This window comes from Calliphora vicina, chromosome 1 (genome assembly GCF_958450345.1).
Source record: "Calliphora vicina chromosome 1, idCalVici1.1, whole genome shotgun sequence".
Taxonomy (NCBI): domain Eukaryota; kingdom Metazoa; phylum Arthropoda; class Insecta; order Diptera; family Calliphoridae; genus Calliphora; species Calliphora vicina.
In genome coordinates this window covers 139,528,055-139,549,765 of record NC_088780.1, presented here as the reverse complement: position 1 = coordinate 139,549,765, position 21,711 = coordinate 139,528,055, and the positions used below count along the sequence as shown (strand labels likewise).

The 21,711-nt window shown below is 28.1% G+C and overlaps 1 protein-coding gene across 1 annotated transcript; it reads right to left on the bottom strand.

Annotated features, from left to right (window-relative positions):
• Positions 1-7,760: 7,760 nt before the first annotated feature.
• On the bottom strand, positions 7,761-16,485 carry Capa (Capability). Its single transcript, XM_065508836.1, has 3 exons — positions 16,376-16,485; positions 8,192-8,389; positions 7,761-8,089 (listed from the first exon to the last, which is right to left on the bottom strand). The coding sequence occupies exons 1-3, from the start codon at positions 16,449-16,451 to the stop codon at positions 7,860-7,862; spliced, it is 504 nt and encodes a 167-aa protein (XP_065364908.1). The 5' UTR covers positions 16,452-16,485; the 3' UTR covers positions 7,761-7,859.
• Positions 16,486-21,711: the final 5,226 nt, after the last annotated feature.

The window sequence follows — 21,711 nt, the reverse complement described above, 5'->3', positions numbered from 1 at the left end:
ATACCCGCCTAATGGCAGGGTTAATTCAATTAAAGGGTTAATTCAATAATGTTCATTATAATAGATTTTAATAGAAAAATTATACTCAAATACTATAAATCAATAATTTTCAACTTTAAATTAATATTGTTCCTTATTAAAATAAAAAATTTCCACATTACTGCACCATTTCCAATTGTATTTCTGAAGTTTCTAATTGTATTTCAGCAATTTCCATTTGTATTTCAGAAATTTCCAATTAAATTTCAGAAATTTCCAATCATATTTTAGAATTTTCTAATTCAGTTTCAGAATATTCCAATTATATTTCAGAATTTTGCATTAATATTTTAGAAATTTCTATTTGTATTTCAGAATTTTTAATTTTTACTTAAAACGTTTCTAATTGTATTTCAGAATTTTCCAATTGTTTTTCAGAAATTTCTATTTGTATTTCAGAAATTTCAATTGGTATTGCTATTAGAATTTTCTGAAACACAAATGGAAATTTCCAAAATACAATTAGAAAATTCTGAAATAGATTTGAAAAATTCTGAAATACAATTGGCAATTTCTGAAATACAAATGGAAGTTTCTGAAATACAATTGGAAATTTCTGAAATATAAATGCAAAATTCTGAAATATAATTGGAATATTCTGAAATTGAATTAGAAAATTCTGAAATATAATGGAAAATTTCTAAAATAGAATTAGAAAATTCTGAAATTCAATTGGAATTTTCTGAAATGTATTTAGAAATTTCTGAAATACAATTAGAAACTTCGGTAATAACTTGGCCAATAAGCGTTTAATCAAGAAAAGCAGCTCTATCTGTGATCACTCATATTTCTGACCGAAAATCGATTTTTACATAAAAACTCAAAATATCTAAATTCACTAGTAACTTGGCCAATAAGCGTTTAATCAAGAAAAAGAGCTCGATTTGTGATCACTCATATTTCCGACCAAAAATTGATTTTTTATATAAAAACTCAAAATATCTAAATTCGGTAGTAATTCGGCCAATAAGCGTTTAATCAAGAAAAGCAGATCGATCTGTGATCACTCATATTTCTGACCAAAAATCGATTTTTTACATAAAAACTCAAAATATCTAAATTCACTAGTAACTTGGCCAATAAGCGTTTAATCAAGAAAAGCAGCTCGATCTGTGATCACTCATATTTCTTAACAAAAATCTATTTTTTATATAAAAACTCACAATATCTAAATTCGCTAATAACTTGGCCAATAAGCGTTTAATCAAGAAAAGCAGCTCTAAATTCGCTAATTACTTGGCCAATAAATACAATTGGAATACAAATGGAAGTTTCTGAAATACAATTAGAAATTTCTGAAATATAAATGCAAAATTCTGAAATATAATTGGAATATTCTGAAATTGAATTAGAAAATTCTGAAATATAATTGGAAATTTCTAAAATAGAATTAGAAAATTCTGAAATAAATTGAAAATTTCTGAAATTCAATTGGAATTTTCTGAAATATATTTAGAAATTTCTGAAATACAATTAGAAACTTCTGAAATACAATTGGAAATGGTGTAGACTTTCGTTGATGTTTCTTATTGATTCAATATGGTTTTTATTGATTTTAAGTAGTTTATTCTCTTGGTGTACAAACTGGTTTTATACAAATTGTGTTGATATAATTCTCATGCAGTTTATTTTTGCTTAAGTAAGCTGATGTCCCATGCAATATAGCGTGAAGTCACTAGTCACTTTAGTGTCTCTTAGTAACCTATAGTGAAGTCACTTTAAACGTTTATTTTGTACTGCATTTTAGAAAGTTGTTATTTTACCCACCAGAAGCAATTGTTTATTGGACTGTCTATGATATATATTTTTAGCTGACTATTTCATGTCAATTAGCACCCGTACATGTTAAAATAACTAGTTATACATATAGCTGATCAAGTTACCAGTTAGGTAGCTAGTAATGTAACCAGTTAGGTAGCTAGTAACTTAACCAGTATGTGAATCCAATGCGTTGAATACTTTAGACCAGCTATTATACAGTATCTTTGTAATCAAAAAGGGGTCAGTTGATCCTCTTTTTAGTATATGCATGTGTTAAAATAACTATTCACTTTGCTATTGAAGTAACTAACATGCACCCTAAATGATGGGTAAAATCACTAGTTCGGGACTGTCTCATAGAACTGCTGGGATTGCACAAACAAATTTCACATGCCAACATTCATCCATTTGTTGTTGATGTTTGTTGTTGCTGTTCTATTGCTATTTTCAGTTTCCCGGACCCCAAACCCTAGTGGATACCAACAGTTTTAAAAGATTATTTACAACTTTGGTATGTTTGGTGACCTTCACTGAAATTTTTCGTCAAAAATGTTCGTGGAATATTTTAATCCTTTTACATAATTCTATTGACATAGAATTATGTGATTATCTTCCAAATCCTAACTTATTTTGTTACTTTAAATATCAGTAGCATCCTAATACACAGCCTCAAAAACACAAATCTATAGATAGATTTTGGTATGAAATATATTTTGGGAATAATGAAATGCATCTCGTACGTATCGCTGCTGCTTTTACAAGTATTTGGTTTAAATTTGAATATTCAATAAGTATTATTTTCGCTGTTGGTTTTTTATTCTTTAATATTATTTATTAAACACAATTGTGCGTATGTACGTTCACTTCTTTGGCAACATGTTGCTGGACAAAATAAATGTTGAAGTATATTTCTAATGTTGCGATTTCTTAATAGTCTGTTGTTAAGCTTGCAGGGAAACACTTCATATTGATTTTCTTCTTATTTTTCTTTTTCGAAAATGCAAATATTGTATTCATGGACAATTTATTTAAAATTATAACAAAATATTATTTTTACAAACAGTTTCATGTGGTTCATTCAAAATATTAATTAAGTTTTTTGTGGTCGAAAGCAAGATTTTTATTGGAAAACAATTTAATATTTTGTATGATAATTCTATTTGCATGTAATTTGCATGAACCTTGACAACATTCGCTTATTATTATTTAATTAACAAACATAATTAAACAAAAAATAAATAATACAAAATGTTTTAACTACATTCACTCCATGATATTCAATATATAGATAGAAATAAACTAATTTGTTTATTTTTTGTTTAAAGGGTTCATAAAAATAGAATTCTATTGTTATACGTTGTTAGTAAACACATTTGTTATTTTTTTTAAAATTTGTTGTTTTTATTTGGAAATACATTTATGAACATTGTACAATTTAAATTTATTTAAAATATTGGTAATTGTTAGTTATAACCCCATCTTTCTGGCAACATATGGAATCCGAGCCAAAAGTACTGCTCATCTTATGAGGCCAAAAACGATTAAAAACCGTTACGAAACAACATCACCTCGAAAAACAGCCAGCTGGATACATGTTGTCAATGGATGTGCACATTAGGGATATAACTATTGACATTTTTTATAGAAAACCTCAAAACATCTAAATTCGCTAATAAATTGGCCAATAAGCATTTAATCAAGAAAAGCAGCTCGATCTGTGATCACTCATATTTCTTAACAAAAATCGATTACATATATAAAAAATCACAATAACTTAAATCGATAGTAACTTGGCCATTAAGCGTTTAATCAAGGAAAAGAGGTCGATCTGTGATCACTGACTAAAAATCAATTACTTATATAAAAAATTAAATCGATAGTTACTTGGCCAATAAGTGTTTAATCAAGAAAATGAGCATGATCTGTGATCACTCATATTTCTGACCAAAATTCGATTTTTTATATAAAAACTCAAAATATCTAAATTCGCTAATAACTTGGCCAATAAGCGTTTAATCAAGAAAAGCAGCTCGATCTGTGATCACTCATATTTCTTAACAAAAATCGATTTTTTATATAAAAACTCACAATATCTAAATATCTAAAAGCAGCTCGATCTGTGATCACTCATATTTCTGACCAAAAATCGATTTTTTACATAAAAACTCAAAATATCTAAATTCGCTAATAACTTGGCCAATAAGCGTTTAATCAAGAAAAAGAACTCGATCTGTGATCACTCATATTTCTAACAAAAATCGATTTTTGTTATAAAAACTCAAAATATCTAAATTCGCTAATAACTTGGCCAATAAGCGTTTAATCAAGAAAAGAAGCTTGATCTGTGATCTCTCATATTTCTGTCCAAAAATCGATTACTTATATTAAAAATCACAATAGTTTAAATCGATAGTAACTTGGCCATTAAGCGTTTAATCCAGGAAAAGAACTCGATCTGTGATCACTCATATTTCTGACCAAAAATTGATTTTATATATAAAACCTCAAAATATCTAAATCCGCTAATAACTTGGTCAATAAGCGATCAATCAAGAAAAGAAGGTCGATCTGTGATCACTCATATTTCTGACAAAAAATCGAGTTTTTATATAAAAACTCACAATATCTAAATTCGCTAATAACTTTGCCAATAAGCGTTTAATCAAGAAAAAGAGCTCGATCTGTGATCACTGACTAAAAATCAATTACTTATATAAAAAATTAAATCGATAGTTACTTGGCCAATAAGTGTTTAATCAAGAAAATGAGCATGATCTGTGATCACTCATATTTCTGACCAAAATTCGATTTTTTATATAAAAACTCAAAATATCTAAATTCACTAATAACTTGGCCAATAAGCGTTTAATCAAGAAAAGCAGCTCGACCTGTGATCACTCATATTTCTTACCAAAAATAGATTTTTTTTATAAAAACTCACAATATCTAAATTCGCTAATAACTTGGCCAATAAGCGTTTAATCAAGAAAAGCAGCTCGATCTGTGATCACTCATATTTCTAACCAAAAATCGATTTTTTACATAAAAACTCAAACTCTAAATCCGCTAATAACTTGGCCAATAAGCGATCAATCAAGAAAAGGAGGTCGATCTGTGATCACTCATATTTCTGACCAAAAATGTTTTTTTTTATAAAAACTCAAAATATATAAATTCGCCAATAACTTGGCAAATAAGCGTTTAATCAAGAAAAGCAGCTCGATCTGTGATCACTCATATTTCTGACCAAAAATCGATTTTTTACATAAAAACTCAAAATATCTAAATCCGCTAATAACTTGGCCAATAAGCGATCAATCAAGAAAAGGAGTTTTTATATAAAAAATCGATTTTTTACATAAAAAACTCAAAATATCTAAATTAGCTAATAACTTGGCCAATAAGCATTGAATCAAGAAAAGGAGCTCGATCTATGATCACTCATATTTCTTAGAAAATATCGATTTTTTATATAAAAACTCAAAATATCTAAATTCGCCAATAACTAGGCCAATAAGCATTGAATCAAGAAAAGGAGCTCGATCTATGATCACTCATATTTCTTAACAAATATCGATTTTTTATATAAAAGCTCAAAATATCTAAATTCGCTAATAACTTGGCCAATAAGCGTTTAATCAAGAAAAGCAGCTCTATGTGTGATCACTTATATTTCTGACCAAAAATTGATTTTATATATAAAAACTCAAAATATTTAAATCCGCTAATAACTTGGCCAATAAGCGTTTAATCAAGAAAAGCAGCTCTATGTGTGATCACTTATATTTCTGACCAAAAATTGATTTTATATAAAAAAACTCAAAATATCTAAATCCGCTAATAACTTGGCCAATAAGCGATCAATCAAGAAAAGGAGTTTTTATATAAAAAATCGATTTTTTACATAAAAACTCAAAATATCTAAATTCGCTAATAACTTGGCCAATAAGCGTTTAATCAAGAAAAGCAGCTCGATCTATGATCACTCATATTTCTTAACAAATATCGATTTTTTATATAAAAACTCAAAATATCTAAATTCGCTAATAACTTGGCCAATAAGCTTTTAATCAAGAAAAGCAGCTAGATCTGTGATCTCTCATATTTCTGACCAAAAATCGATTTTTTTTATAAAAACTCAAAATATCTAAATTCGCTAATAACTTGGCCAATAAGCGATCAATCAAGAAAAGCAGCTCGATCTATGATCACTCATATTTCTTAACAAATATCGATTTTTTTTATAAAAACTCAAAATATCTAAATTCGCTAATAACTTGGCCAATAAGCGATCAATCAAGAAAAGCAGCTCGATCTGTGATCACTCATATTTCTGACCAAAAATCGATTTTTTTTATAAAAACTCAAAATATCTAAATTCGCTAATAACTTGGCCAATAAGCGATCAATCAAGAAAAGGAGGTCGATCTGTGATCACTCATATTTCTGACCAAAAATGTTTTTTTTTATAAAAACTCAAAATATCTAAATTCGCTAATAATTTGGCCAAGAAAAAGAGCTCGATCTGTGATCACACATATTTCTGACCAAAAATCGATTTTTTATATAAAAACTCAAAATATCTAAATTCGCCAATAACTAGGCCAATAAGCATTGAATCAAGAAAAGGAGCTCGATCTATGATCACTCACAATATCTAAAATCGCCAATAACTTGGCCAATAAGCGTTTAATCGAGAAAAGGAGCTCGATTGATCACAGAATCATATTTCTGACAAAAAATCGATTTTTTATATAAAAACTCGATCTGTGATAAAAACTCAAAATATGTACATTGATTTACATGTAGTCTGTTGTAAGACTTAGGTTTTTGACAACAAACTTAGGTTCTTTGTGTCTCAGTAGCGCTTCTATGTATATTTTATTCTATGTCCTATATGAATAAAAATTATCAAATCAAAATAATAGATTTGCATATTTGCAAAAAATGTTAATATTTATATTCCTAATGTACATATATATTGAAAGAGATTTACACACATGATCAAGCAAGCAAAAACATGATCTATCATGTATTCATCATACTTACGCAATGTGCGTAAAATAAAGGCAATAATTGCGAATGCAATTGTTGAAAATAAACATATATGGGCAATTACAAGAGAATACATATATTTACAGAATATATATTATTTTAGTAGCTGATGGCCTAGGCAGCCAGTGCTATTACTTTAAGAGAACTAAAGTCAACTTTACTTAAGAGTGGACTTTAGGTCTATTATAGACAAGTAAACAATGTACATTTGACGTTAAAGTCAACTCTAAATATTAAACCAGCTGAAGCTGTTAATATGGACCCACAAATTATTTCTGAATCGTTTGGACCCACTATAAGAACACAAAATTAGTTTGAGCGTTTGCTTTATTTATAATTAATGTGCGGCATTTATATTTAATAAATATTTTACATTGCAGACAAATTCAATAAAATAACAATATCACTTACAATAACTAATATTAAAAAATATTTACAATATATAGTTATTATGTTTTAGAATTTGTTATATATTATTAACGCATTAAATAAAGATGTGATGTTTTTAGCAACAAATTTGTTTAAGACTTTCATTAAATATTATCAAAATTATATAAAATGAAAGCCTACACCAGCCCATTTTTAGTTTTACTCATTTGTTGTTTATTTTATACTTTATTTAAAAAGGTTTGTTTTAGGACATATTATTTATTTAAGATATAAGGCTTAATATTTATGGTTTATTTAAATTTAAAAAAAAATAATAAAAAATTCAAAAATTGATCTCTTTGCAAATACATACTATTAAGACGTTGTTAGCATGCGACTTTAACCAAACTTTTTTTTAAATGTATTTGAGTATTATAGAATATGTTTTGGAATATTTATACATAGGTATTACATAAAAGTCTATTATTTAAATTTAATTAAAAACAAATATTTTTTAATTATTTTTATATATATTTCGATAATTAAAATCCAGTTGGTGAGTGTCATGTGTGCATTAGGAATAGCAAAGGTTGTCTTTGGAATTTGTTTGTTGTTTGGGTAGAGGCCTTAATAAATTAATATTCCTCTTTCTGTCCGGAAGATTTGTCAAACTGTTGATTATCAACACTACGTTTGCCCAAACGGGGACCAAACCATACTCCTGTGGTGGCACTGGGTCCCGCACGCTTATCCAATGACTGCTGCAACGCCAATAGTCTGGCCCATTTGCGTATATCAGCATCACTGCGGCCAACGCGTGGATACACAATCATGCCAGCACGTTTGACATCAGATTTGGGATATTCTATTTAATTGTAAAGCAAATTACACAAGTTAATGTTAATATATTCTACATATTGTTGTTTTAAGTTTCAATGCTAAAACATTACCAAAATACAATACAAACCTTCATATTCCTCAAAGGAAGAAGATGGATATAAAATATCCAAGGCAGCGACAGCAGCTGCTGCCGCATTTTCAGCAGTTACATCTGGGTTATGCAAATTGTTGAGATTTAATGTGGGATCGCTGCGACCTACGCGGGGAAAAGCAAAAAGGCCCGAAGTGCCACCACCGCCACGACGATTTTTGGTTTGCTCAAGTTCTATAGAAATAACAAAAAGAAAAAACACACAAATAATAATATGTTTAATATGCTGGCTGTATATTTGACAAATTTGTATTCAAATTGTATTGTAACGGTTGGTTATTTTAAACTTAAGAAATTTTAAATAATTTTTAAAAGCTATAAATTTGTTTGTTAAATATGTATGTATAACGAATGTTTTTTTTTGCATTCTGCGAATTATTAGTGTCTTTTTACAGGATTTAAACACTGGAAAATTGATTTAACTCTGGGGAACTATTAACGACAGAAGACGCTCTAATGAGTGTATTACTTACTTGCAAGCAAAAAATTATAAAGTAATTGCCGAAACAGAATGGAGATTTTGGTCAGTGTTTATAAAGTGTAACACGAAAATGTAAATAAAGGAATATTTTAGAAATATTTTATTCATTGAATGTCTGAAATGATGAAAGTGTAATAAAGTGTTTATAACATTTTAACACGTTGGGTATAAAAATGGGAGAGCTCATTAAAGAAAAGTTAAGTTAAAAGTCGACATAAGTGAAATTTATATTAAATTAAGCTCGAAATTGATTTTCGAAATGTGTAAAAGACAATGCAGTACTTAAGTTTGCTATTAGCTTTGTGCCAATCGTGTTTTAATTGTCGGACGGATATTTTGTTAAGTAAATTAGAAAATATAGTCGATTAAGCTTGATTATTTAATATCTACTGAACACTAAAAAGTAGTATTTCTATTGTAATATCTTAGAACTAAGAATAGATCTAGGTTAAACTATGTGAAAGGTCAATTATGAAGTGGGTTTTATAGGCATGAAATTACCAGTTATTGACCGATCTTCATGAAATTTAATTAGAGGATTTTCGTATTTATGAATCTTATTTGTGTTAAAAATTAATGGGCTTTAAATTTACTTTCAAAAGTGGGCCTTATATGAGGGCTATAACCAATTATTAACCGATACTTCGTCTAAAAGTTGGTAAAGTAATTTATATACGAAACATAGTGGTGACAAATTTAAAAACATTTCTAAAATTTTTCTAAAGTCTTATTCGGAAGTGGGGTTTATATTGGAGCTATTCCCAATTTTAGAGCGATCCTCATAAAATTTGGTAGCATATTTTATGTATTTACAAAAATTAATTTAAGTCCAATTTTATCTGAGAGCTTTATTTATACGTTAGAGTTATATTGGGATGTGGACCGATTTTCATAAAATGTATTTTATATGAAATCCCACATATTTAAAACAATTATCAGTGCAAAAACCTTATTATATGAGGAAATTATGGAGCTAGGTGAAATTATGGACCGATTTTAACCATCTTCAATAAGCCTTATGTTCTTAAGCCGGAAAAAACTGCATGTATCGAAACATCTTGCGACCTATACTTTCCTAAAATGTTTTATAAGTCTGTGCCGCCTGTGCAAGGTGGAGAGATGGCCATACGGACGATTATAGTTGAGTCGGCCCAGAAATGATTCTGCGCCGATACATTACGTTGGATGTCAAACGATTTTTTTTATGATACCAACATCACTATAAACACATAATATCCGTGACTCTATGGTGGTGTTAGGGGGTCAATTATAGCTATTTTTATTTCCATAATTGATTGGGAAATATTGTCATATGCATATTGACATATTAAAGTTTTATTCCTAGACAGATTCAAACAAAAATCGTATTTGTATCACTTTCTCTAAAAAATCATTTATAAACAATTTTGTTTTATTGTTTATTTTGATAAGTTACCCGGCCTTTTGAAATCAATTAGTATTTGAATTGAATTAACAAAAATGAAATCATACCAATGATGTATGAATTTTGTAAACTAGTACTTATATATTATATCAGATTATATGTCAGTCATTACTAAACTACTTCTAAGTAATGTATATGGTATGAAGTAGTCATTGAAAAGGAATTTGTACAGTAATTGCATGTCATTATCAAGTTTTTGTTGGGTATAATATAGAATAAAGAAAAAACCTCATAACTTTAAATAAGTAGTTATCAAGATTTTTATTTAAGTTTATTATTTCCTGGAATTGTTTTCAAACATGACAGCTAAACAACTAGCTATTAACAACAAATATAAAAAAACTAAAAATATCACTTGGCTCCAAAAGGTATTTACCAAAGGACTTTAACTTTATAATCAAGAAAAAGCAAACAATATAAATAACATAAAAACATATGTATAAATTAATCTATTGATGTTTGGGCTTTATTCTATGATGGACTATTAAGCCATAGCAATCAATCGCTCCTTAGGCTAATAATATATTCACTTACTTATAAACATTTTATCAACTACTTTTGGTTTTCTTCAATAAACACAGTTATTTTGCAGTTAAATGATGCAAAGAATTTAAAAACAAAAAAAAATCTTAAATCTATTTGAGGTTTTGTTTTGTGTGTCTTTCTAATTTATTTAAATTTGTGTTACAGTATAAAAATTTACATAATTTCTCAATACCTCTGTTAAGGGACATTGGAGCTTATTTTGCTATTATTACAACGTAAATTGTTTTAAATTATTTTTATATATTGTATATTTCCCAGTATAATGCCCAGGTAAAAGAAGTTTAACTTCCCTATTGTTTTTTCATTATTTTAATATTTTTCCATTTTTGCAAAGATGTTTGAAAAAAAAAAATGGAAAAAAAGAAAAGCTGTTAGGTTAATATTCTAATTAAGTTTAGTTCTTTAGTTGTAGCATCATTATTTTCGTCATTTTAGCAATATTCCCCTGTTTTGTTTAGTTTTTTTTTGAAGCATACATCTAGGGTGGTTTAGTATTGTATTAGTGTAAATATGAGGTTTTGTTGGTACAGGATATTTAACACCTACTAAAGTCTTTGTGCAATGAATAGTTAGTGTCTCTCTAATCTTCTTTAGTTTACGTTACGTGTCATTTCTGGCAATTATTGAAATCTATGTTTATGTTTTCATATTTCCAAACATTTTCATTTTCACATTCAAGCACCGCTATTGTTCTAATAGATCTTGAAATTATAACACATATTCACTCTGGTGGAGGCCACAGAATAATGTTTATAAATTTGTGTACAATTGTCGTATGTAGTTCTTTTTTTACTTGTACAGGGGACACTATTGAAAACAAAATATCCTCATTACCCAGCAAAATGTTGGGCATGTACTTATTCTTAGTACTTTATGATTTAAGTTCCTTTTAAAAGGCTTTATTCTTTTTAGGTATTTATTTATCAGGAAATTGTCTTAAGGTACGGTCACACATGGCGAATATTTACTCAGTGTTTTTACAAGTGTTTTGTAAGATCAAACATCATCAAATAAAATAAAACTAAATATTTGTATTGAATTGTCATAAGTAAAAGGATTGTTTGACATTAAATAAAAAGAATTAAAATATATTTTATTTAGCGGTTCTTTTTCGTCAAATATTTGCCATTTTAGTAGATGTCTGCATCCGAATAAATTTTCTTAATACGAGAATGTTGTACTTAGTGTCTTTAAAAAAATCGGTCACTAAGGCAGAATTATTCGATTGGCAACAAATTCGGTTGCGAATCAGTTTTGTCTGTGTACTTAATAAGTTGGTATTAAAAAAAACAAATGGAATGAAGGGATTTTAATCAATTCGGAATAGTTATATTTGAAATTGACTAGGCATTCATTCTTATATATCAGATTATATGTGAGTCATTACCAAACAACCTCTAAGTAACGCAGATGGTATGAAATAGTCATTGGATAGTGATTTTTTTAGGAATCGGAAATAGAATATTTAAAATAAAAAAAATTTATTTTAAATTTTATATTTTACATTTTTTGTCTACCTAAATTTCAACTTCCCCCTTTAACACGAAGTCTGGTTATGCCTTAACTAACAGTTATATTGTCGGTTAACATTTTTTTTGTATGAAAACTGTCAGTATAGCTATTAGTTAACACATAACCAGACTTCGTGTTACTGGAGGTAAGGATTATAATGCTTTGGTATCATATAACAAGAAAAAAGCACAGACTATCATAAAAACGAGTTCAAAATATCCACAATCATTGCCCATTTTTCGAAAATCGTTATAGTTTGAATTTCACACATATTCTATTAATTTTAAATTGCGAAACAAAATCAAAACATTATTGAACAAGTAGGAAGTTTTTAGTTGAGCAATTCCCACAATTGTTAACTTGGTGTGCAAACGTACTAAGTCACTTGCACCAATTTTACCAGAAACACAAACATTTTCAAAAATGTAGTTTTATTACTTATTTGGTGTGATTTTTATAATGAGAAATAATCAGACTTTACATGTGAAGCATTGTCGACATAAAACTCCTTTAGGAACATTTCATATTACTTTATTTGTATTTTTAAGTGGACGTTTAATGAATAAACTGATAACTAAAACATGTTTTGCACTAATTCCATTTAACAGAAATAATAATTTTGTAATTCTGTCAAAAAAAGATGCACTTAGCACGTTTGCATACCACAGTATTACAACGGAATAAAAACTAAATAATTGTAAACTAGTTTTAAGCAAAACTACTTATTTTAATGTTTTGTATTAAAATCTCTATTGTCAAAAAATTGACTTATTAGGTTTGCACACAAACCTAACAATATGCTGTTAGATGAAAAGACTATTCATATTTTGCCAAAATTAGATATGAGTAGATATCGCTATAAATCCATCGCCAATGAGCGATTTGGTGCAAGTATGAGTCAAATACGAAGACATAATAATTCTGTATTGTACTTCGATCCGCACTTTCGGTGGAATCATTTTCATTAATGCTAACAAAATCTATGTATAGATTATATTGTGTTAGTGATAATTTGTTGAAAAAACCATGCCCATACAAAGTGGCGAAATATGCAATTTTTTGTTTTTGAATTTAGGTTCGACATAACAAAATCATTATTATTGAAATTTGTAAAAAAGAATGAATGAAAGTACATACGATAAAGACTGTGAGGTGTTTTGTTCAAGCTTTAAAATAAATAATAAATAATTAAAATTTCAATTATTTGGGATTGATCTTTAACGGATTAAAACTGCACAATGACGATCACTATTCGAGTATGAAATATATCTACGAAAAATCTAATATAAATATATCGCACTGGTTTCTCTAAAGAGCGTCAACTCAATTTTTTTAAATTTTCACTTTTTGCAAGAAATTGATGTCATTTTCTCTACTCTTTCGCCAAAAAAATAGTTTTTGCTTCTACTGAACATTTTAAAATTTTGAGTCGATGCTCTTTAGAGGAACCAGTGCGATATATCTACTGTGTAAATTATTATATTGTTTATATTCAGTACAGTAATTTTGAATTACCTGCACAACCAACTTTGCACGATATTTTGTGCAGGTAAGATAAAAATGCAGTTAACCTTAATACACTTACACGCTCATTGATGCTGGTAAGTGCATTTAAGTTTACTGCCCAAAAAAGCAGCTAACGGCAAATAATTTACATGAAGCTTTGTGATTTTTCCGTCTAAACATAACGACAAATTTGTTATTTTAGCTACGTTTCAAATTATTAAGAAGCTGCAAACTTCTCATTTTTTTCAAAATCGTATTTTCCTTATTTTGTTTTGATTTAATTTTGTATTAGGCAACTAAATTAAATTTTTTTCATGAAAACCAGATATAGCTTCCAAATGTATTATGCACTTATCTTAAATATGCAGGTATGGACAATGCACTTAAATTAACGAATTTATATGGAGTTTGGTAAATAAATATACATAGCACAAGTTTTGTGCACTTATAAGCAAAATGCTCTTAAGTGAAAGGCAGGTAACTATTGTTTTATAAAACAACTGTTGTATTATAAAACAACTGAACTATAAAATAATCATAAATTTTTTATATATTTTGAAGCAAAAATATGATCGAAGATTATAGGAAATCTCGTTTTCATCTCATGAAAACAAAACGATCGATTGAAAATCTGTTTACGTAGTAAGAGATCATCATGTTAGGTATGGTAAAGAATAAATTTCGGTTTATTCTGATGACAAACATTTTTTTTAATTTTGTGCTTATAGATTAGAAATGAAACTTATATTTTTGAGAAGAGCTAGGGACTCGAGTTTATTGACCATTTTTTGTTTCACACCTATACGTCAAAATGATGAGATATATGGGTTTTTATTTTTCACCTGCCCTGAGTACTACTAATGCATACTGTAGTATACCGAATTGTGATAATTAAGTACTTACATCGTTTTTGGGTACTCAACACTCTGGCGAAGCTACTAGATGCTTTCAGAATTGTATTTTTTTTGACAAATTCCAAAAAAATTAACGGAGGAAAAATTAATACTGTTTAAAAGTACATCTTTCCTGTAGATAAACATTAATAAATCGCTATTAAATACAAAATTCTAAAGTAAAAACTATTTTGAAATATCTTCTAGACTCTAGAATCTAGAGAGTGTAAAATAAACCCAGACCATTTTTGTTTTATTTGTAGAAAAATTATTCAGTCAAATCGAGGTTTTTGCTATAACACAAACACTGCAAAATGCTTTAGATAAGACAAAACCAGTATTTCAATATTTATGCAGCGTGTTCCCGAGTCTTTCTGAGGCTAAATTAAAAGAAGGGTATTTGTGGGTGGTATTTGTGGGTGATACCAAATTTGAGTGTCTATTAACCGATGTTGAAAAAGCAGCATGGAATTCTTTTAAACTTGTTGTTCAAGAATTTTTGGGGATTAAGAAAAGTCAAAACTACAGAGATATTGTTGCGAATTTATTACATAATTTTGAACTGATGGGTGTAAATATGTCCCTCAAAATTCACTTTTTACATTCTCATGTGGATTTTTTCCCGGAAAACCTAGGACACATGAGTGATAAACATGGAGAGCATTTCCATCAAGATGTGAAGTTTTTTCGTGAGGAATTATCAAGGTTTTTGGGATCAGAATATGCTAGGAGACTACTGTTGGAGTGTTGTGAGGGAGACAAATGAAAATAATTATAAAAAGAGGATTAATTTTTTTTCCTACTTTAATGTACATTTTTATATGTTTCGTTTTTAATAAATATCTCAAAAGTTTGACGTCTAGGATTTTTTTTTATATTTTTTCAGAAGTTAGAAGACCTAAATACACAAATCCCCATATGTTTCAATTCATGAGCAAAAACCTTGTAAACTAGTGTAATTAGTGTTATTTCATTTAAAGTTTATTTTCTTCTTTTTAGATTATTTCAACAGCTTTAACATAACGTAAGATCGAATTTTCGAATTTAGTCTGAATTTTTGTTTTTTCAAATTTATTTTCTTCTTTTTAGAGCACCTAAAATATTTAGAATTTTCGAATCTATTTTGAAAAGTTTATATTCTAAAAATACCTTAAATTTCATGAACACTGTTTTTTTCAAAATAAAACTAAATTAATTTTTTTAAGTAACCTTTCAAAAATTTCAAAACATACATATATGCTATTTTTGACCTAGACTAGAAGAAGTATCATATTAATATGATATTTAGCCACTATACGAACATGTAACAAATTTAATTACAATTAATAATTTCTGTACTGGAAAAACAACTTTATATCTTACTTTCTTAGAGGCAAATAGATGAAATATAATCTTAAGAGAATATTGCAAGCTATTCATATTAATTAGTCCTGGCAGCTATTGCCTAATAAAAATTGGCTTGAACTATTTTTAATATGAAGAAATTTGATACCAACAGTGGACAACTAAAATGGTAAAATGTTGTTGAATAATATGAAAAAAAAGATATTCTAACCGAAGTTTAAAAAAATTAAATGTAGATAACACTAATTAAAAGTCTTAAGGTGTGTGAATTTTTATATAATTTTTTATACTGTGTGCACTTTACTCTTCAATATTTATTTTGTTTTTTTTTAATATTTTTTTTCAGAAATTCTTACATATTATTTTTAATTTTCCATGCTGTCAACACTTTCTTAAGAGGAGAAATAAAAAAGTAATAATAATGATAAACTTACCGGCTTTAGAACAGCCAACAATGGCCATTACCATTACCGAACAAATAAGAATATCCACACATTGAAAAGATTTCATGTTTTTTTTTTTAGCAAAACGGTTTGAAATATGAAAAAAAATTCTATTTTGATTCAATATCAAGACTATGGCACTCTTTTGTTTTAATCACAATTCAAAGTCACTTTTTCGACTGTTGATATTTTTCAAATATTTTTTATAAATATAATGTCTGAACTAGAGCAAGATGTTTATGGTTGTTGTTTTTTAGTGAACGTTCAAACGAATTATGCTTCAAAACTGTTACAAAAATGTCCTTTTATATGAAAATGACAAAAGGTATGGCCCTAAGCAGCGGCATCATCACTACTACGATAATAACAACAGCAACATCAGTATCCTTATCAACATCATCATTATCATACACATTAATAAATCTATGCACGCACATACCTACAGATGTAGTATTGCACAAACAACAAATAGTCATACACAAACAGCCACACACATGCCAACATTCACAGATACAAAAACTGAAAATTTGTAACATAAACTACCAATTGAAATCCATTTGTTGATGTTTGTTGTTGCTGTTCTATTGCTATTTTCAGTTGGTTTTCTTTAAGCCACTACAAAGAACATGTACAGTAGGATGGCCCTTATATTGGACATTTTTGATTTTCGGGGCTTCCAAGTTCCAAAATTGTTTAAATCTAAATTAAAATCAAATGCTAAAAATTTGAGCCAAATATCAAAACATTGACTCATATTTAAAAAAAATCAAAATAAATTAATGTTGAAAAACGAGTTCAATTAAAAGATATTTTTGTATTTTATTTATGGTAATAATTGTAAAATTTTATAACTTAAATTACCCATTATATCTTGATCAAACAATAACATACAATTTCATGCACATCTTGAATCACAATGTTTTTTAAACGAAATTTTAACGTTGTGCATCTCTGAAGTAAAAAAATATATTTTTAGTGATTTAGTTAAAAGTTTGTACATCAACTACAAAGTAATTACAAAAATAATAGGAAGTTTATATTTGAAATGTATGACTTAAGTCATACACCCAACATATGGCGTATCTTTTAAACGCGGCAACTGATTCGTTTGAAGCGCTCTTTGGACGAAAGACTCTGGGTATTTAGATTAAAGTGGTTGGGAAGTTACTCGAATCCGAGTAACGTTTTCGATTTTAAAACGAATTCACATGATTTGCTGTTCTGTAATTCGAATCCACATGATTAACTCATTTTACTATCGACTACAAAATCGCGCGATTTTCAGAACATCAATTTGACAACTATTCGTTTTTGAAAGTCTCTAGTTTTTGAAATCACTCGATTTACCGAACAGCAGCGTTTATGTTTTTTGTTTTTCAGAGCTGAAATTTAATATATAAATATTCCTTAAACACCTAAGCTCCATGTGAAATTTCGTTACAATATCTCCAATAGTTCCCGAAATACCGAATTATTTCCAAAAAAACGTTTCTAAGTGGTACTGAATCAAAATATTTTTGGAAATAAATCTACCATTTCGAACTGGGTATTTCGATTCACATGATCATATCACCGGAATATTTGTGTTTATGTTTTGACCCAACTAACACTAACTTGTGTTTTTACCTAAAAAAGCAGTAGCATCCTAATAAACAGCCTCAAATATATACACAGATTTTGGGAATAATGAAATGCTATTCGTACGTATCACTGCTGTTTTTATAGGTTGCTTGTTTTTTATCTTGTACAACAATTAGAAGTATTTGGTTTAAATTTGAATATTCAATAAGTATTATTTTGGTTGTTGTTTTTTATTCTTAAATATTATTTATTAAACACAATTCTGCGTGTGTTTAATATACATAAATATATTTTGGATTCATTTTTTTTTTGCATTAATGAAATAATTATTTGCATAAAAATGCGCAGGCGTTTCAACGATTTGATTTAAAACTGCGTTTGTTTATTTAACGCAACAGGTACTTGATAATAACGTTCACTTCAATGGCAACATGTTGCTGGACAAAATAAATGTTGCAGTATATTTCTAAAGTTGAGATTTCTAAATAGTCTGTTTGTAAGCTTGCAGCGAAACACGTCCTATTGATTTTTTTTTCTTATTTTTCTTTTTTGAAAATGCAAATATTTTGTACATGGACAAATTATTTAAAATGTTATTTTTACAAAAATGTTAATGTGGTTCATTAAAAATGTTAATTAAGTTTTTTGTGGTCGTTTGAAAAAGCAAGATTAATGGAATGGGTTACAGCACCGAATCTAAATTCTGGAGAATTTGGCATACTTGTTTCATGTTATAAGTCATCGATATTTAACGTTTATATTAAACCCAAAATAATTTCTAAAATAAATATATTTTTTTGAAAAAACAATTTAATATTTTGTATGAGAATTCTATTTACATGTAATTTGCATGAAATATAATATTCAGCCAATTCAAAATTTGAGTGGTATTGACAGCTTTCGCTTAATATAAATTAATTAACATAATTAAGAAAAAAATAAATAATACAAATTGTTTTGTATTATTTATTTTTTACTCCATGAAATTCAATATATAGATAGATATAAATTCTGTTTTTATGAACCCTTACCCAAAATATAAACATCTTTAACCTTCGCTTTACCAATACCCACCCGGGTGACCACATCATTTTTATTGGTTTAATATTTTTTTTAATTTTGTTTCGATTTAAATGAAATTTATACTCACTGAACAAATTTTAAGGTTCTATAGAATTTAATAGAAACATTTTAAACTTTTTATAAGGTTTTTTAAATTTTTTAAAATTTCATTCGTCGCATATATTTATAAAAGTGTAGTGTAACCCGGGTGGGTATTGGTAAACCATGTACATAAAAAACCTTTGGTAAAGCGAAGGTTAAAATAGATTTCTATAGCTACGTAATTTTAAAAAATACATACATATATGTTACAGAAAAAATATTTCCTAAACCGTTTCAGTTCAAATATTCATCACACATTGAACTAGTCAAAACAAAATTTTATGAAATAATTCAAGCCAGTTCAATAATATGTGATAAATATTTAAATTTAAATATTTCCTAAACTTTTTTCTGAGTTATTTTGAGTGTTTCCTCTCTATGTGTATTTCTATATGTAACTTATCCCGTGAATTCGCGGTACAAATTTCCCAAGAATTTGACCAATTTTTCACTACCCGATTCCCGGGAATTTAACACCTTGGAAATATAGACTATTTTTTTAATTTAGTACACGAAATACTGCACTCAGGGACATTTATATTTATATGCTACTAACAAAAAAAATTTCCTTTAAATACCACAAGGATATGTTTAACACTATTAAGACACTTAAGTGGTGCTTCGGTAAGAAAGTTGAAGAAATTTGCATTTAAATAGCATTTCACGAAGATATTGTCCTTCTCTTAAAATAATTCTTGTATTTTGAATTTGTTTGCTTTCATTTGGTTTAATTCAAATCTTAGAATCTAAAAAATTCAAAAACTTTGGTACTTAAAATAAAAAATATTTAAGAAAAATCTCAAAAACCTGACTTGCATTGGAACAAAGTACCATTTTGATTGACAAAAATACATTTATGTTCCGAATGAGCTGAAAAAAATATTAATAGTCCTTGAAAGGATCTACAAAAAATACGCTAAAGAGGTTATCTCTTTTAGTTTATTTCTTTTAATTATGCTCGATAGATATGGCAGGTACGGAGGATAGACATTTTTTTTTAAAAAATCTGTTTTATTAGCGATGAAATTCTAAATAAAAATAAATTTCTAACAGTTATCTCGTCCCTATAAGAAGTATCTAAATGTGGATGTCCAAAGGGCCATTATTCCCCAAAAAAGTACCTCTATTTTTTCTTTTCTAGAAAAAATTTTTCTTCATGACTATATAAAATTTGTATATGATATGATAAGAGAACTTAATGCAAAATCGTGTAAAGTAAAATTTGGCTCACTTAAGTGGACCTAGTCCCTACCAGACCTATCCAAACTTGGCTAATTTATAAAAAAAATGTAGGTTAGAGTAAAAATTCTAAAAACGCAAAGCACTGATCCTAAAAAAACCTCCATATTTGTATAACCCTATTAGTTTCTTAAATACTTAGAACATTCTGAGATTTTTTAAAAAATGTAGGACCCGAGGTGACCAATTTTTGAGGTTCCACGTACTGGCCCGCATTACATCTAGGAAACTGAGTCTACTCGAAAACACTTCAGCTCCAACCATGTGAAATTTCGTAACAATATTTCCAATAGTTCCCGAGATACCGCATTACTTCTAAACAAAAAAAAAAAAACGTTTCTAAACCACTTATCCAATTTATATGTTTTGTGCCAAGAAAGTCTCATAAGCGTGAAGATGATTTTACATGTCCAAAATGCTGCTAGATCGCTATAAAAGAAAATCCTTCTTGCACTTAATCAGTACTTGCGATGATAAATGTATCCATTACGATAACCAGAAGAGTAAGAGATCTTATGTGAAGCCCGGCCAACCAGCCGAATCGCCAGATATCCATGGCGCTATGGTAATGCTGTGAATATGGGACCAATATGGTCCTATCTATTATAAGTAGTGTTGTCAAATATTCAACATATTCTAAAAACCGGTTTTCGAATAATTCGATAAAGCGTAATTTTTAAAAACCGGTTTTCCGTTTTTTCTATCAAAAACCGGTTTTTAGCCTTTTTTGTCAATTTAAGAATTGAGTGGCATTCCGTTTGTAATTTCTACATTTTTCATTTGCGACCCTGCAAAGTAGTTTATATATTCTGTATCGTTATAGATAGCGAAGCCGATATAGCCATGTCCACAGTCCTTATGTTGAAATCAACTTTCCATGGCCCCCAAATTACTTACATACATGATTCATATATCAATATATCGGGAATTCTTCCGGTTTCTATTTAAAAGCGACAAAATCAGCCCACATATGGCTGAGACAACCTCAATTTTTGTCATATTTTTGATCTATATATCTAGATTACTAAGTCAGTAATATAGACAATATGGATATCTAATGATAGATATTTCAAATTCCATTGTAACGATGTATATAAGGCTATAGTAAGATGGAGCTACAATGGGTCAAAATCGGTAAAAATATTTTTTTGAATTTTTTTTCATCAAAAAATTTTCTTTTTCATAAATTATTTTTCCCCAAAAAAGATTTTTTAAAAATAAAAAATTGGAAAAAACTTTTTAAAAAAAATTAATTTTGTTTAAATAAAAATATTTTAAAGTATAATTTGGTGAAGGGAATATAAGATTCGGCACAGCCGAATATAGCTCTCTTACTTGTTGTA

What these genes read in the sequence shown, in the direction of transcription:
- Capa (XM_065508836.1), bottom strand. Translation starts at nt 16,451, where the DNA reads ATGAAATCTTTTCAATGTGTGGATATTCTTATTTGTTCGGTAATGGTA. An exon ending in TGTTGGCTGTTCTAAAGCCG is followed by an intron (nt 8,390 to 16,375) that starts GTAAGTTTATCA and finishes TTATTTCTATAG; the next exon opens with AACTTGAGCAAACCAAAAAT. An exon ending in TTCCTTTGAGGAATATGAAG is followed by an intron (nt 8,090 to 8,191) that starts GTTTGTATTGTA and finishes ACAATTAAATAG; the next exon opens with AATATCCCAAATCTGATGTC.